Source organism: Salvelinus fontinalis, unplaced genomic scaffold, assembly GCF_029448725.1.
Source record: "Salvelinus fontinalis isolate EN_2023a unplaced genomic scaffold, ASM2944872v1 scaffold_0011, whole genome shotgun sequence".
Taxonomy (NCBI): domain Eukaryota; kingdom Metazoa; phylum Chordata; class Actinopteri; order Salmoniformes; family Salmonidae; genus Salvelinus; species Salvelinus fontinalis.
Window position 1 is genome coordinate 235239 of NW_026600220.1, and position 17221 is coordinate 252459.

At 40.3% G+C, this 17221-nt stretch overlaps 1 protein-coding gene and 1 long non-coding RNA gene across 5 annotated transcripts in view; both read left to right on the forward strand.

Annotated features, from left to right (window-relative positions):
- LOC129842096 (uncharacterized) overlaps window positions 1-17221 on the forward strand; it is a 70836-nt gene that overhangs the window by 18165 nt on the left and 35450 nt on the right. The gene's annotated exons all lie outside the window — the stretch shown is intronic.
- Window positions 1071-17221, forward strand: part of LOC129842092 (fibronectin-like) — a 33259-nt gene continuing 17108 nt past the window's right edge. The window contains exons 1-7 of one of the 4 annotated variants that reach the window (XM_055910486.1): window positions 1071-1197; window positions 4219-4261; window positions 4451-4717; window positions 4841-5026; window positions 8788-9057; window positions 13383-13643; window positions 14144-14413. In XM_055910486.1, coding sequence (XP_055766461.1) covers window positions 1195-1197; window positions 4219-4261; window positions 4451-4717; window positions 4841-5026; window positions 8788-9057; window positions 13383-13643; window positions 14144-14413 — 1300 coding nt within the window. In that variant the 5' untranslated portion in view covers window positions 1071-1194. Of the gene's footprint in view, window positions 1198-4218; window positions 4262-4450; window positions 4718-4840; window positions 5108-8787; window positions 9058-13382; window positions 13644-14143; window positions 14414-17221 lie in introns of all 4 variants that reach the window. The other 3 variants (XM_055910485.1, XM_055910489.1, XM_055910488.1) reach the window with 3 other exon arrangements.

Consider the following 17221-nt stretch of genomic DNA (forward strand, 5'->3'; position numbering starts at 1 on the left):
ACGTTCAATACATTTATAAAAACATATTTTCACTTTGTCATTATGGTGTATTGTGTGTAGTTTAGTGAGATTTTAAAAATTATTATTAATTTTGAATTCAGACTGTAATTCAACACAATGTGGAATAAGGGGTATATCTGAAGGCCCTGTACATTCATCTGTGTTTGGTATTATAGCACTGCAATCACTGAGCTGTTTGAATTTATGGATTATTGCTGCAAGGACTCTAATTCATATACAGTAAGCATAATGACACAACTATACAGTATGGTAGAGAAAAGTGGATTGATTCTTTGTTCAAAATCTCAGCATTCTTTTATTGTAGAAAAGTGCATGCAACCTATTTCGATTAATCTGTTAAACATTAAACAAAGATGTACACGATTTATAATTGAATACTTTTTAAAAGAACAATTGTTTATAGGAAAATAAATGAAAACATAGAAAATAAATACAACTCTTGAACATTATTTTGGTGAATGTTCCCAAATAAACTACAATAAGTCTGAATAAATAGAGAGGAAATGGAAAGAAAAAGGATGGAGGGAGAGAGAGAGATGAAAGAGAGAGGGAAAAAGGTGTAGAAAGAGCAGGTTGAGAGAAAATAAGTTCTGTCATTTCATCTCTGTGACCACTCTCTTTATTTCATAAACGCATTGAATATAATGAATATTTTATCTGGTCTCTGTACCGCTTTGAAATCATCCCTGAGCTTCTTCACTCGTATCATGTCTGCATTCTGACAACGTTTTAGGACCATCAGCTCCACAAAGACCTCTGCTCCCACCTGGAGGAACAACGAAAGGATTACAACTGTCACAGGAATGACAAAAAAACAAGGAAGAATACTGTATGTTTTCTGGTCTGTTTGTTTGTATGTTAACAGCATTTAACCAAGAGCTGAAGACATTTCATCTTTATAAAATATTTTCATGTATAATAAATATTTTAAATAGAGTGCCAAGATGTATAAGCTGTTTTGTTATTTCCAGATGTTTTTAATTAGTTTGACTCCATTTTTGACACCACAAAAATGACAAATATCAGAACTACATACTCTGCCTCTTAGAAAACGTAGACGTGTTTTTTTACGGGGGGAGGTAGTTTATCGAAGTTATTTCCTGTAAGAAACTGAAAGTAAATTCGACAACTATTTTATGTAGCTTCACCCGAGACTGCTCGACAGCAGGAGAAATGGTAGGTTAATATTTGTATTATATAAGTCAGGTGTCAGATCTTTAGGCGTCACTTCTTATTTATCCCAACGAAACGTGAAGATAATAAGGCCGATGCTCAACTTCTTGCTAATAAATGGCAGGTAAAAATATAGAATACCCAACTAGGCCCAGTATGGCGGAGGGCGCACAAAGAAGTCTACGAAACGTGTTCTCTTTTACACAGCGATCTGACGCTAATATGTCATCTATTATGCCGATATATTAATATATTTATTCTAAAAGAATACATTCTTATGTTGAAAGAAACAACAGGAAATCGAGTGTATTCAGTGTATTTCTTCCACACTTTGAAAGGAGGTCATGTCATTGACTGCGCTATAAGCAGAATTGAGTTCCGTTACATGTGTTCAGTGTATACCCATACTTGCTTTTAATTAGTAGGCATTTTAGAATGGGCGAAAATAGGGACTTTTATATTATGTGTGTGTTGTTATGTGTTAATAAAATTTAGACTACGTTACCCAGCAGGCTATGCGGGTTAAAGAATTCCTTGCATGGCTAAACAGAGTTTTCTAGCTGAAGTATATGTTCATTAAAAGTAGTTAAACCTACGCCCCGGTTTGTCATTATATAAGGAACAAACATAACAATGTGAAATGAGGAAAATAATGTAACATTTCTAAAAGTGAGTACTTTAAATACCAGGATTTTATACTAATTTCGGCTGTGGTAGATTTCGACGAAGAGAATCCTCTTTACACTCAGGTATTTACTTACTGCATTAATTTTTACTAAACAGTACGTTCTATATAGTATGTAGATTTCAGACATGGCCTATGACTTCCCGTAGCAGCTGCTCCCAGTCAACCCAGACAAAACGCATGCGTAAAAACGGTAAAAATGCAGACAATTTTGGGGTTGAAGGTGGAACCATGGAGATAGATAGAGGACTCAACGTTGTATCTATGCCATTTAACATCTGAAATCATGGCCAGCGCCATGAGGGTATCTCCGTTTTAAAGTAGTACATTTACTTCTTCAGCTAGTGAAGTTGTAAGTCCCACCCAGTTGACTACATTAATACGATGAAATCCCTCATTGGCGCTGCTCATTTATAACATATATCTTTGGCCACTAGAGGCCTCTATTTTTCTCTATGGTTGGGGCAGGTTGGAACATTTGGGCTAGAAAGGTACAACTTTGACGTCAATTATACATAAACTGTATCCTGTCTAGCTATGACAAGGTTCGGGCGGATAGGTGTCTAGCCTAGGCCTGGGTCATTTCTACAACGCAGTGCGTTGTCTGTCTCCAGGAAATATCACTTTTTATTTCGTTTCAAATGTGGATTCCAAAATGCTTTAAATATAAGGTCCTTAAAAACTAAAATATGCATCCTGAAAGGGAATCGTATGTATTTTGAACACTATTCTTCAGTGGATGAAAGTGTTTTTGCCATGTCCCTGGGTGTTATTCATCAACTTCCGCAAGAAATATAAGCAATACAATATTGTATCTTTCTTCATTATTTTATAGTCCTAGTTAAATTCTCTCATCAATAATGTTTTTTACATTATTTGTATTATTGCATTAATTATTAGTGTTTAAGATGTTCGCTGTGTCCCTGATATCACTTTCCACCCTGTTAGTTTGTTGTAAATCTCCATTTAAGAAAACAACCATTTCCTAAAATGACACCACATTCAGGAAGTGTCATCATTTCTTTGGTGGGAAAACAATGGTCTAAATCTACATAAATATTAACACTCAGTTGTATCTATTTTTCATGATGTTAGTCTGTATGTCCCACTCATACATGTCTACCCTGTTAGGTTAAATAGAGAAAATTCACCAAATGTCAAAATGTTTGATAGAGAAGTTAAAATCCTGTTCAAGTGTCCACCATTGTGCTAGCTCAAACTTGCTCAGTCATACATGTCCTTTTTCTGATAGAATACTACAAAATATATAATTTTTTTCTCCAAAAGTTATGAGGTCCAAAAGGCACCACATTGTAGGAATGACCCGCCTAATACAATTTCCTAAAAGATGACCGACATGAAAAAGACAACGAAATAGCCTAATTACATAACGACTATAATTTATTTATATAAAGTGGGCTAAACTTGTTTATTTATTTCATCTTTGGCTACCATTACAAGATAGCCTAGGTTACCATTACAAGACAGGTAGCTACTGTTTTATCTTGTTTCATTACTCAGTGTTGTACAGTACAGTTCTGAGGATGCTGAAAAGTTAGGTCAGGTACCGTATCAACAGAACTATTGTTGCAATGGGTGACGACACCGTCAGTGTTTTATCCAAACATAATTTTTTTTAGAATACAATGAAACCTGCAATTGTGCTCGTTTCCTGGCACACTCTCCTTCACCGTTGCAAAACATTCAGGAGAACTTCAGTGCCCGTATAAGTGGGAACGCTGTAAAGGAATATACAGGTATCTGCCAACATAAAGTATCTTAACAAGGAGACACCATGAGCCAGAACAGCTTCAATACACCTTGGCATACATTCTAGAATAGTCTGGAACTCTATCAGAGGGATGCGACACCTTTCTTCCATGAGAAATTCCATCATTTGGTGTTTTGTTGATTGTGGTGTAAAACGCTGCCTCAGGCGTGGCTCCAGAGTCTCCTATAAGTGTTCAGTTGGTTTGAGATCTGGTGACAGACACACACCCTTTAAAGCCCTTATGCTCCTTTGAGACAGATCCCTCTTTCAATGTCACTGAGATCTCTTCTAGCCATTGTAGCCAAAATAATGGGCAACTGGACATTTTTCTACATGACCCAAAGCATGATGGGATGTTTTAATGGCTTAATTAACTCAGGAACCACACCTGTGTGTAAATACTTTGTATCTCATTTACTCTAGTGTTTCCTTTATTTTGTAGGTTACCTGTAAGTCAAAAGCAGTTGATGTGTCTTGACTTTAAAATATATTTTGTACATTTAGCAAAGTAACAATTTCTATGTTGTTAAAGAAATGACTGATTCTTATTTTGTTCCCACACTTTAAGAGTTGTTATGGCGACCAGCACGCAATGCTGTCCTTAGATGATGGTAGGTATGGAACACAGAATAAACTGACACAAACTATATTATTTAATTTAAATCTACATTTAAGATGATACATTTACTAAGATATAAATTGTTGTCCCTTTACTGCTGGGATGAATAATACACATTTGTTTATGTAATTTTATTTTCAATAAAGTCTGGTTTCTCTCTCTCTCATTATTCCTTCACCAGTGCTGCCCCCTCCTGGTGACTTCCAGGTCCTGTTGCTGACATTAGATTCTGTGTCTCTGAGCTGGAGTTCTCCTCAGGGGCTGACAGGACCACAGACATTCAGAGTGACCTGGGGGTGTGACGGTGAAACAAGCTCAACAAGAGTGAAAGGTGGGCATCATCTTGAAATAAGCAGTCTCAAACCTGGTGAAAAGTACCAGTTCAACATGGCTACAGAGGGAGAAGATGGAAGACAAAGCAGATGGGTCTCAGCATCCCTATCCACAGGTACAGTAGGCTAACTTGTGTTTTTATTCAGACTACATCAGTCATTCATTACTAGAGACATTTTTGGACTCTGTCAAAAACAGCACATCCTCTATTCTAAACAAGTCTTGGTTTTTGTTCCAGTGGTCCCACCCAGAGATTTAAAGATAGACCATTTGGGAGATACCTCATTCACTCTCCACTGGTCCAAGGCTGAAGGGATGGAGAAAGTCCCACAGCACTTCTTCATATCCAACTGCATCCCAGGAACAGACACCCTCACAGCCATTACTGACGACTGCCACAAAACTTTCTCAAACCTGCAACCTGGTACTGAGTACACTGTTAGTGTTACAACTGTGCTGAGCAATGGGGAACAGAGTGAATCTGTCTCTACAACAGTCTGCACTAGTAAGAGCTCTTCCCCCAATTACAGCTCATTATCTCTTTACCAGTAACTAGAGAGATTTTGTTACTTTACAAATAACATTTTTGTTTTTTTGTTAGTGATCTGTTTTTTTTGTGTGTGTTTTTCCCCCCCATATCTAAAGTCTTGGCTTTATTCTACTTGTCCACCCTTAAGGCTATAAACATTTTATTAAATGTTTAAGTGATAAATATTTGTGAATATGAGGTGAACTAAAATGTTAAGGTAGAAATAGGGCTGTTGTGGCATATTGCATGTACAGTAACACACAGTTACATGACCTTTCAACATCATCAAATCAGAACCATGGACAGTGTAGTGACTTGACTTAGATAACAGTCCTCAGATTAATGTTAAACTAATCAATGAACTATATTTCATTGTTACCCAATAAAATGAATCATGTAATACTTAACTCATTAGGATTTGGGGCACCACGAGAGCGGTTCTTTAAAGAGTTACCATCTCCCGAATTAAACTCTTAAAGGTCTTTACCTATCACATCTATAAACAGTCAACTTATGAATCATGACCTCGTATCATATCACCATTCGTAAACTCGTTGCATCTGCAAAAACCTGAGCCTTACTTATGTTTCAGAACTACGGAAATTGGTTTAATTATTTATTTAGATGCTAATTAAATGGGAACACAGGTGAAAACACACCCACTGTACAGGTTATTGACTGGAGACATAATGCGATGAAAACAGGTCCCTAGCGGAATTACAACTTTGATGCTCGTGAACAGTCATTACAACAGCCATATCATATGTGTCACTGTAATAGACTTTGCACAGGTGATATGATGTTGAAATGTTGCTGAAATAGTAAAGGTAGCTCCTGTTTTCTTTGCGACTTCCGATAACTCTCTATGGTTCTAAATCAATAGTTGTTTAGTGATCCAAACATTTCTGAAACATTACTTTGAGGGGGGTGGGGGGGGGCTTCCCCTGTGATTTTAACCACACACAGCTACTGAAATCGAAACAGATTTGACGTATTATACTGAACAAAAATATAAATGCAACAATTTAAATCATTTTACTGAGTTAAAGTTCATATAAGGAAATCTGTCAATTGAAATAAATTCATTAGGCCCTAATCTATGGATTTCACAAGACTGGGCAGGGGCCAGGCCCCCCCTTGGGAGCCAGGCCCACCCACTTGGGAGCCAGGCCCAGCCAATCAGAATGAGTTTTTCCCCACAAAAGGGCTTTATTACAGACAGAAATACTCCTCAGTTTCATCAGCTCTCCAGGTGGCTGGTCTCAGACAATCCCACAGGTGAAGAAGACCGATGTGGAGGCACTGGGCTAACGTGATTGCACGTGGTCTGTGATTGTGAGGCCGGTTGGAAGTACTGCAAAAATCTCTAAAACGATGTTGAAAGCGGCTTATGGTAGAAATATGAACATTCAATTATTTGTCAACATCTCTGGTAGACATTCCTGCAGTCAGTATGCTAATTGCACAATCCCTCAAAAGTCATCTGTGGCATTGTGTTGTGACAAAACTGCACATTTTATAGTGGCCCAATATTGCCCCAGCACCTGTGTAATGATCATGCTGTTTAATGCCATGCCTGTCATGCTGTTTAATGCCACGCCTGTCAGGTGGCAAAGGATAAATACTCACTGACAGGGATGTAAACAAATTTGAGAGAAATTAGCTTTTTGTACGAATGGAACATTTCTAGGATATTTTATTCCAACGAATGAAACATGGGACCAATGTTGCCTTTACATGTTGCTTTTATATTTTTGTTCAGTATTGTAAAGGCAAGATTAAATTGAGAATAGTCTGATGGGTGAAAATAGGGACTTGATGATAGGGAATAGGGAATTGATGAGAGAACAGTGTGGGCAGTCTGAAGCTTTTTTGCTTGCACTCTGTCCCTATAGTCCTATCATGCAGCCCATATATGTTTTGATTTCTAAGACATTCTAAGGTTTCTATAGTTCACAACTAAAGTTGCCAAATAACTTTAAATCTAGCATATAGGACCTGTTTCAAATGATCACTTTTACGCTCAACATAGCCACTTGGCTCTGGATTGGGAAAAATATCTTCTCTATTTTATTCAGCTAAGTTCAATTATATTCTTCTTACTATAAATTTATATAATATAAAATAATCGCACAGGACTTAAGCATATCTTGTCTGCTAAATGAGCAAGCCTACAGTCTATGGCATGGCACATGGCCAGATAACATACAGTAGGTCAAATCTTCTGTTCTTCTGAAATACATTGTCTTCATATCATAATGTTTCTTTAGTCCTCCTAACATAAATCATTGATTATTGTGAGGGTGTATATTCAATTATTTTGACTTAAAAAAAATATATATAGATATTGCAAAGCTATGCATCATATCCCAGGCGTTTATTTGCATATATCACTGGACACAACAGGCAATTATCAGAGCCAGGCTTCTTTTTGAGCCAGGCGTCTATTTCCTTTATGTACACAGCTTTTGCTCATTTGCATAGTTAATTGTTTAATTCGAGGATTCACTTCCAGCATTGTAATACATGTATTTATTTCCTGTACTAAATGAGTTATCATTTACACGTCACATTTATTTGGTCTTAGTATGCCTCTATTTCGATTCTAAAAAATTACTTCCTTTGACAGAATAATTATTCTCATCTTTGACTGTGCATTTTCAGCAGTTCTTACTTGCACCACTAGAGGGCGATTTCTTGGAGTCTACTCCCGAAGCTCTTCACTTTTTGTGCTTGCCAGTTAGCAGTTGTCAGCTGTTAGCAGCCAGTGGCTAGCAGTTTCTTACTGACTATAACCATGGATGATTTCCATAATGATTGCATAACCAGCTGACAAAATGTCATGACCTCCACATCCCTAGCTAGAACATCTTAAAATATTACAGCAATCTTAGTGAAACACCTAGCAGCCTAATCAAGAGATGTTGTACTGTTGGGGAGGCTGAAAGAGGCCTAGTTGAGCTATTATCTGAAAGGAAGTTATGTATGTCTTTATCGAAAGCTTGAGGACTTTCTTTTTTTTTTTACAAGTTTTACATTTTTCTGATTATACAATTTTTGAGAAATGTCAAGTGGAACATCTATTAAACATTTCATTACATTTGAGTGTACAAAACATTTTTCCCTCAGAAGAGCCTCAATACGTTGGGTCGTAGACTCAACATTGTGTGGTAAGCGTACCACAGGGATGCTGGCCGAAGTTGACTGGCCAAATGTTTCCCACAGTTGGGTCAAGTTGGCTGGATGTCCTTTGGGTGGTGGAACATTCTTGATACACACTTGAAACTGTTGAGCGTGAAAAACTCAATAGCATTGCAGTTCTTGACCCAAACTTATGCTCCTGGAACATACCCTGTTTAAAGGCACTTAAATATTTCTGTCTTGCCCATTCACCCTCTGAATGCCACACATAAAATACGTCTCAATTATCTCAAGGCTTGAAAATCCTTTAACATGTCTCCTCCCCCTTCATCTACACGGATTGAAGTATATTTAACGAGTGACATCAAAAAGGATCATAGCTTTCATCTGGATTCACCTGGTCTGTCATAGAAAGTCTGTCATGGAAAGAGCAGGTATCCTTAATGTTTTGTACCCTCAGTGTATATCTGGACTTAAACTGTAACCCTGACAATAATGTATTGATTTTCCCTTAGTACTTCCTGCTCCAGAGCAGCTGAATGTTGACTCAGTGGACACCACATCAGCTGCTGTTAGCTGGAACCAGCCACCAGGATTGGACCAAACCCAACATCATTACCAGATCTCTTACCGCTGTCCAGGGAAAGAACCACACATCACTACCACATCTTCACACAGCATCCCTCTCTCTGACCTGAAACCTGCTACTGAATACTCAGTCACTGTCTGCACTGTGCTGGGAAATGGAAAGCAAAGTCAACTGGTGTTAACAACCTTCACCACAGGTAATTACCCTACTTAAGAATTATTTCTGGTTATCAAAATGACTATGTGAATTCCCCAGATCTCAAAATGCAGTTTGGTTGTGAAATTAGTAAAAGTTGTTTATGCAGTGCATTCTTAAAGTTTTCAGACCACCTGACTTTTTCCACATTTTGTTGCATTCCAGCCTTATTCTAAAATGGATTTAATATATTTTGCTTGTCAATCTACAAACAATACCCCATAATGGCAAAGCAAAAAATGGTTGAGAATTTGTTGCAAATTTATTACAAATAAAAAACAAATACCTTATTTACATAGGTATTCAGACTCTTTGCTATGAGACTTGAAATTGAGCTTAGGTGCATCCTATTTCCACTGGTCCTCCTTGATATGTTTCTACAACTTGATTGTAGTCCACCTGTGGTAAATTCAATTGATTGGACATGATTTGGAAATGCACACACCTGTCTATATAAGGTCCCACAGTTGACAGTGTATGTCAGAGCAAAAACCAAGCCATTTGGTGGAAGGAATTGTCCATAGAGCTCGGAAACAGGATTGTGTCGAGGCACAGTTCTGGGGAAGGGTTCCAAAAAACGTCTGCAGCATTGAAGGTCCCCAAGAACACAGTGGCTTCTATCATTCTTAAATGGAAGAAGTTTGGAACCACCAAGACTCTTCCTAGAGCTGGCCAAAACTGTGCAATCAGGGGAGAAGGGCCTTAGTCAGGTAGGTGACCGAGAAACCGATGGTCACTCTGACAGAACTCCAGAGTTCCTCTGTGGAGATGTTAGAACCTTCCAGAAGGACAACCAGCCCTGCATCACTCCACCAGTCAGGCCTTTATGTTAGATTGTCCAGACGGAAGCCGTTCCTCAGTAAAAGGCACATGAAAGCCCATTTGGAGTTTGCCAAGAGCCACCTAAAGGACTCTCAGACCATGAGAAACAAGAGTCTCTGGTCTGATGAAACCAAGATTGAACTGTTTGGCCTGAATGCGAATCGTCACGTCTGTAGGAAACCTGGCACCATCCCTACGGTGAAGCATGTTGGTGGCAGCATCATGCTGTGGGGATGTTTTTCAGCGGCAGGGACTGGGAGACTAGTCATGATCGAGGAAGAGATTAACGGAGCAAAGTACAGAAAGATCCTTGATGAAAACCTGCTCCAGAGCGCTCAGGACCTCAGACTGGGTGGAAGGTTCACCTTCCAACAGGACAACGACCCTAAGCACACAGCCAAGACAACGCAGGAGTGGCTTCGGAACACGACTGTGAATGTCCTTGAGTGGCCCAGCCAGAGCCTGAACTTGAACCCGATCGAACATCTCTGGAGAGACCTGATAATAGCTGTGCTTTGACGCCCCCCATCCAACCTGACAGGGCTTGAGAAGATCTAAAAAGAATGGGATTAACTTCCCAAATACAGGTGTGCCAAGCTTGTAGCGTCATACCCAAGAAGACTCGAGGCTGTAATCACTTCCAAAGCTGCTTCAACAAAGTACTGAGTAAAGGGTCTGAGTATTAATGTAAATGTGATGTTTCAGTTGTTTTTTTCATCAAATGTGTAATATAAAAAATAAAAAAATGTTTTGTCATTATGGAGTATTGTGTGTAGATTGACAAGGGGGGAAAAAATTCTTTAAAACATTTTAGAAAAAGGCTGTAACGTCACAGAATGTGGAAAAGTTAAGGGGTCTGAATACTTTGCGAAAGCACTAATATCAGAGTTCACACTTTCACGCTTTTCACGCTTTCATGCTTTCGAATAGCCCTGACGATATGCAACTTTTCAGGGAAGTTAGAAACCAATATACACAGGCAGTTAGGAAAGAAAAGGCTAGCTTTTTCAAACAGAAATTTGCATCTTGTAGCACAAACTCCAAAAAGTTCTGGGACACTGTAAAGTCCATGGAGAATAAGAGCACCTCCTCCCAGCTGCCCACTGCACTGAGGCTAGGAAACACTGTCACCACCGATAAATCTGAGATAATTGAGAATTTCAATAAGCATTTTTCTACGGCTGGTCATGCTTTCCACCTGGCTACCCCTACCCCGGTCAACAACTCTGCACCCCCCACAGCTACTCGCCCAAGCCTCCCCAGCTTCTCCTTCACCCAAATCCAGATAGCTGATGTTCTGTAAGAGCTGCAAAATCTGGACCCCTACAAATCAGCTGGGCTAGACAATCTGGACCCTCTCTTTCTAAAATTATCCGCCGCAATTGTTGCAACCCCTATTACTAGCCTGTTCAACTCTCTTTTGTATCGTCTGAGATCCCCAAAGATTGGAAAGTTGCCGCGGTCATCCCCCTCTTCAAAAGCAGAGACACCCTAGACCCAAACTGTTACAGACCTATATCTATCCTACCCTGCCTCTCTAAGGTCTTCGAAAGAAAAGTTAACAAAGCATTTCGAATCCCACAGTACCTTCTCCGCTATGCAATCTGGTTTCCGAGCTGGTCATGGGTGCACCTCAGCCACGCTCAAGGTCCTAAACGACATCATAACCGCCATAGATAAAAGACAATACTGTGCTGCCGTATTCATCGACCTGGCCAAGGCTTTCAACTCTGTCAATCACCGCATTCTTATCGGCAGACTCAATAGCCTTGGCGTCTGAAATGACTGCCTCGCCTGGTTCACCAACTACTTCTCAGATAGAGTTCAGTGTGTCAAATCGGAGGGCCTGTTGTCCGGACCTCTGGCAGTCTCTATGGGGGTGGCACAGGGTTCAATTCTCGGGCCGACTCTCTTCTCTGTATACATCAATGATGTCGCTCTTGCTGCTGGTGATTCTCTGATCCACCTCTACGCAGACACCATTCTGCATACTTCTGGCCCTTCTTCGGAGACTGTGTAAACTAACCTCCAGACGAGCTTCAATGCCGTACAACACTCCTTCCGTGGCCTCCAACTGCTCTTAAATGAAAGTAAAATTAAATGCATGCTCTTCAACCGATCGCTGCCCGCACCTGCCCGCCCGTCTAGCATCACTACTCTGGATGGTTCTGACTTAGAATATGTGGATAACTACAAATACCTAGGTGTCTGGTTAGACTGTAAACTCTCCTTCCAGACTCATATTAAGCATCTCCAATCCAAAATTACATCTAGAATCGGCTTCCTATTTCGCAAACAAAGCATCCTTCACTCATGCTGCCAAACATACCCTCGTAAAACTGACTATCCTACAGATCCTTGACTTCGGCGATGTCATTTACAAAATAGCCTCCAACACTACTCAGCACATTGGATGCAGTCTATCACAGTGCCATCCGTTTTGTCACCAAAGCCCCATATAGATGACCTGGAGCCAGTGGGTTTGGCGACGAATATGAAGCGAGGGCTAGCCAACGAGAGCATACAGGTCGCAGTGATGGGTAGTATAAGTCTTTGCTTGGTAAAGCCCCGCCTATCAGCTCACTGGTCACCATAGCAGCACCCACCCGTAGCACGTGTTCCAGCAGGTATATTTCACTGGTCACCCCCAAAGCCAATTCCTCCTTTGGCCGCCTTTCCTCCCAGTTCTCTGCTGCCAATGACTGGAACGAAGTGCAAAAGTCACTGAAGCTGGAGACTCATATCTCCCTCTCTAACTTTAAACACCAGCTGTCAGAGCAGCTTACATATCATTGTACCTGTACATAGCCCATCTGTAAATAGCCCACCCAACTACCTCATCCCCATACTGTATTTATTTGTTTATCTTGCTCCTTTGTACCCCACTATCTCTACTTGCACATCCATCTTTTGCACATCTATCACTCCAGTGTTTAATTGCTAAATTGTAATTATTTCGCCACTATGGCCTATTTATTGCCTTAACTCCCTAATCTTACCTCATTTGCACACACTGTATATATACTTTTCTATTTTGTAATTGACTGTACGTTTGTTTATTCCATGTGTAACGCTGTGTTGTTCTTTGTGTCGCACTGCTTTGCTTTATCTTGGCCAGGTTGGCCAGTTGTAAATGAGAACTTGTTCTCAACTGGCCTACCTGGTTAAATAAAAATAAAAAAATAAATTATTCCGTTCCTGTGAGTCATTATGTCATAGGAATTGATCTGCTTGCTTTAACGTTATCAGTAGTACAGTATTAAACACGTGTTATTGTGGAGAGGATTTATAAATTACACCATTCTTTTCATTTATATTAATTAATGAATATAGCAGAAACTCTTCATTTTTTTTACATTACATATCTGACCTCTGTTCTGACTTCTGCTTTTGCTTCTTTTATCAAAAGGAATTGCAAGCTTATTTTTCAAGTACTATTCTACTTTTCCTTCTGTAGTTTCTAGAGATAAACAATAGCCCTGACAAAAGTGTATTTCCCCTTAGTACCCACTGCTCCTGTCCAGCTGACTGTTGACACCACATCAGCTGCTGTTAGCTGGAACCAGCCACCAGGATTGGACCAAACCCAACATCATTACCAGATCTCCTACCACTGTCCAGGGACAGAACCCCACTACACTACCACGTCTTCACACAGCATCACTCTCTCTGACCTGAAACCTGCTACTCAATACTCTGTCACTGTCTGCACTGTGCTGGAAAATGGAAAGAAAAGTCGACTGGTGTCAACAACCCTCACAACAAGTAAGGATGTACCCTACTAAAGTATTATGTTTAGTGTCAAAGCTGATTAAACTTTAACTAGTTATCAAAATGACTATGAACTAATCATAATGGATGTGTCAGCATGGGATGTAAAGGTCCAGTATCTTCACTAATGAGAAATATATGATGGTTAATTCCTCAGATCTCATCATGCAGTTTGGTGCTGAAATCATTAAACGTTGTTTATAATACAGTATCTGAATTCAGGCTTTCTTCCATTTCTGTGAGTCATTATGTCAAGGAGTTGATCTGCCTCTGCTTGTTTTAACTTTATCAGTAGTACAGTGTTAAAACCCTTGTTATTGTGGAGAGGATTTATAATCCCAGCGTTCTTTTATTTTATATTTAAAGGAATTGGTGTGGCGACAACAATGTAGCAGCAGTGGACCACCGTTGCTAAATCAATACAGCAGAAACCCTTAAATCCAACTTTTGTGTGACTTCTATTCTTTAGCTTCTTTCTTATTTCTATTTCTTAGTACTTCCTGCTCCAGTCCAGCTGACTGTTGACTCAGTGGAGACCACATCAGCTGCTGTTAGCTGGAGCCAGCCACCAGGATTGGACCAAACCAACCATCATTACCAGATCTCCTACCAGTGTCCAGGGACAAAACCACACATCACTACCACATCTTCACACAGCATCACTCTCTCTGACCTGCAATGTGGTACTCAGTACTCTGTCACTGTCTGCACTGTGCTGGAAAATGGAAAGCAAAGTCAACTGGTGTCAACAACCCTCACCACAAGTAAGGAATTACCCTACTTAAGTATTCTGTCTGGTGTCAAATTTTGACTAGTTATCAAAAAGACAAATGTAAATTAACAAATCATAATTATGTGTCTGTTTTATGTTCCCAAAAGACAAACACAGTCATCACTCCCAGAAAAGGGAACTAACAAAGATAATCACTTCAACAACCAAACACAGAAAGGGTTTCAAAAGGGGTTTTGATAGACACCGTGGGGGTTCCCACTGAAAGATGGCAAAGCCACTAGTAAGGGGTTCTAAAAGCCACCCACCATGGATGTTCACTAAGGTTGGTCTCAGATAAGCAAACACCAACTTAGGATCTGGAGTAAAAGGGATATGGAGCTAAATAAACAGGAGTTTCTGGCTAAATGACGTGGCCACCTTAACATGAGGTGTAGGTCTCCCAACATCTCTCCATCTGATGCACTGAACCAGCAGCCCATAAATACCAGCAGGGCCATATTTTGGCCACAAGATGGCAGCGGTGTATTTTAAAAGTTTTGTACTGATCCAATGAACCATTGCATTTCTGTTAAAAATGTTGTATCAAGACTGCCCAAATGTGCCTCATTTGTTTATTAATAACTTTTCATGTTTAAAATTGTGCACTCTCCTCAAACAATAGCATGGTATTATTTCACTGTAATAGCTGCTGTAATTTGGACAGTGCAGTTAGATTAACAATAATTTAAGCTTTCTGCCAATATCAGATATGTCTACGTCCTGGGAAATTTTCTTGTGACTTACAACCTCATGCTAATCGCATTGGCCTATGTTAGCTCAACCGTCCCATGGAAGGGACACCGATCCCAAAGAAGCTTTAAATACCATCAGGACCAGCAGCCCTTAAATACCATCAGGACCAGCGGCTCTTAAATACCATCAGGACCAGCGGCTCTTAAACACCAGCAGGGCCAGCGGCTCTTAAATACCAGCAGGGCCAGCGGCTCTTAAATACCAGCAGGGCCAGCGGCTCTTAAATACCAGCAGGGCCAGCAGCTCTTAAATACCAGCAGGGCCAGCGGCTCTTAAATACCAGCAGGGCCAGCGGCTCTTAAATACCAGCAGGGCCAGCAGCTCTTAAATACCAGCAGGGCCAGCAGCTCTTATAAACCAGCAGGGCCAGCAGCTCTTAAATACCAGCATGGCCAGCGGCTCTTAAATACCAGCAGCTCTTATAAACCAGCGGGGCCAGCAGCTCTTAAATACCAGCAGGACCATCACAGCTGTAACACATACTGACTAACGAGGTGACTCCAGTCAGAGCGCCCAGCCTAGTCAACCTCAAAATGGATAGAGAAACTGAAACTCGTAACAGAACCGAAACCCGTAACAGTCAGCATGGGATGTAAAGGTCCAGTATCTTCCCTGATGAGAAATATATGATGGTTAATTCCTCAGATCTCATCATGCAGTTTGGTGCTGAAATCATGAAACGTTGTTTATAATACAGTGTCTGAATTCAGGCTTTCTTCCATTTCTGTGAGTCATTATGTCAAGGAGTTGATCTGCCTCTGCTTGTTTTAACTTTATCAGTAGTACATTATTAAAACACTATTTATTGTGGAGAGGATTTAGAATTACAACATCATTTTCATTTATATTTATCTTTGGTGTGGTGGCAACAATCTGTCAGCAGGACAGCACCGTTACTAAATGAATATAGCAGAAACCCTTCATTTGTGTTACTTTACAAATCCTACTTCTGTTGTGTGACGTCTGTTTTTAACTTATTTCTTCCCATACAGTGGGGCAAAAAAGTATTTAGTCAGCCACCAATTGTGCAAGTTCTCCCACTTAAAAAGATGAGAGAGGCCTGTAATTTATCATAGGTACACTACAACTATGACATACTAAATGAGGGGAAAAAATCCAGAAAATCACATTGTAGGATTTTTTATGAATTTATTTGCAAATTATGGTGGAAAATAAGTATTTGGTCAATAACAAACGTTTATCTCAATACTTCGTTATATACCCTTTGTTGGCAATGACAGAGGTCAAACGTTTTCTGTAAGTCTTCACAAGGTTTTCACACACTGTTGCTGGTATTTTGGCCCATTCCTCCATGCAGATCTCCTCTAGAGCAGTGATGTTTTGGGGCTGTTGCTGGGCAACACGGACTTTCAACTCCCTCCAAAGATTTTCTATGGGGTTGAGATCTGGAGACTGGCTAGGCCACTCCAGGACCTTGAAATGCTTCTTACGAAGCCACTCCTTCGTTGCCCGGGCGGTGTGTTTGGGATCATTGTCATGCTGAAAGACCCAGCCACGTTTCATCTTCAATGCCCTTGCTGATGGAAGGAAGTTTTCACTCAAAATCTCACGATACATGGCCCCATTCATTCTGTCCTTTACACGGATCAGTCGTCCTGGTCCCTTTGCAGAAAAACAGCCCCAAAGCATGATGTTTCCACCCCCATGCTTCACAATAGGTATGGTGTTCTTTGGATGCAACTCAGCATTCTTTGTCCTCCAAACACGACGACTTGAGTTTTTACCAAAAAGTTCTATTTTGGTTTCATCTGACCATATGACATTCTCCCAATCTTCTTCTGAATCATCCAAATGCTCTCTAGCAAACTTCAGACGGGCCTGGACATGTACTGGCTTAAGCAGGGGGACACATCTGGCACTGCAGGATTTGAGTCCCTGGCGGCGTAGTGTGTTACTGATGGTAGGCTTTGTTACTTTGGTCCCAGCTCTCTGCAGGTCATTCACTATGTCCCCCCGTGTGGTTCTGGGATTTTTGCTCACCAATATCATTTTGACCCCACGGGGTGAGATCTTGCGTGGAGCCCCA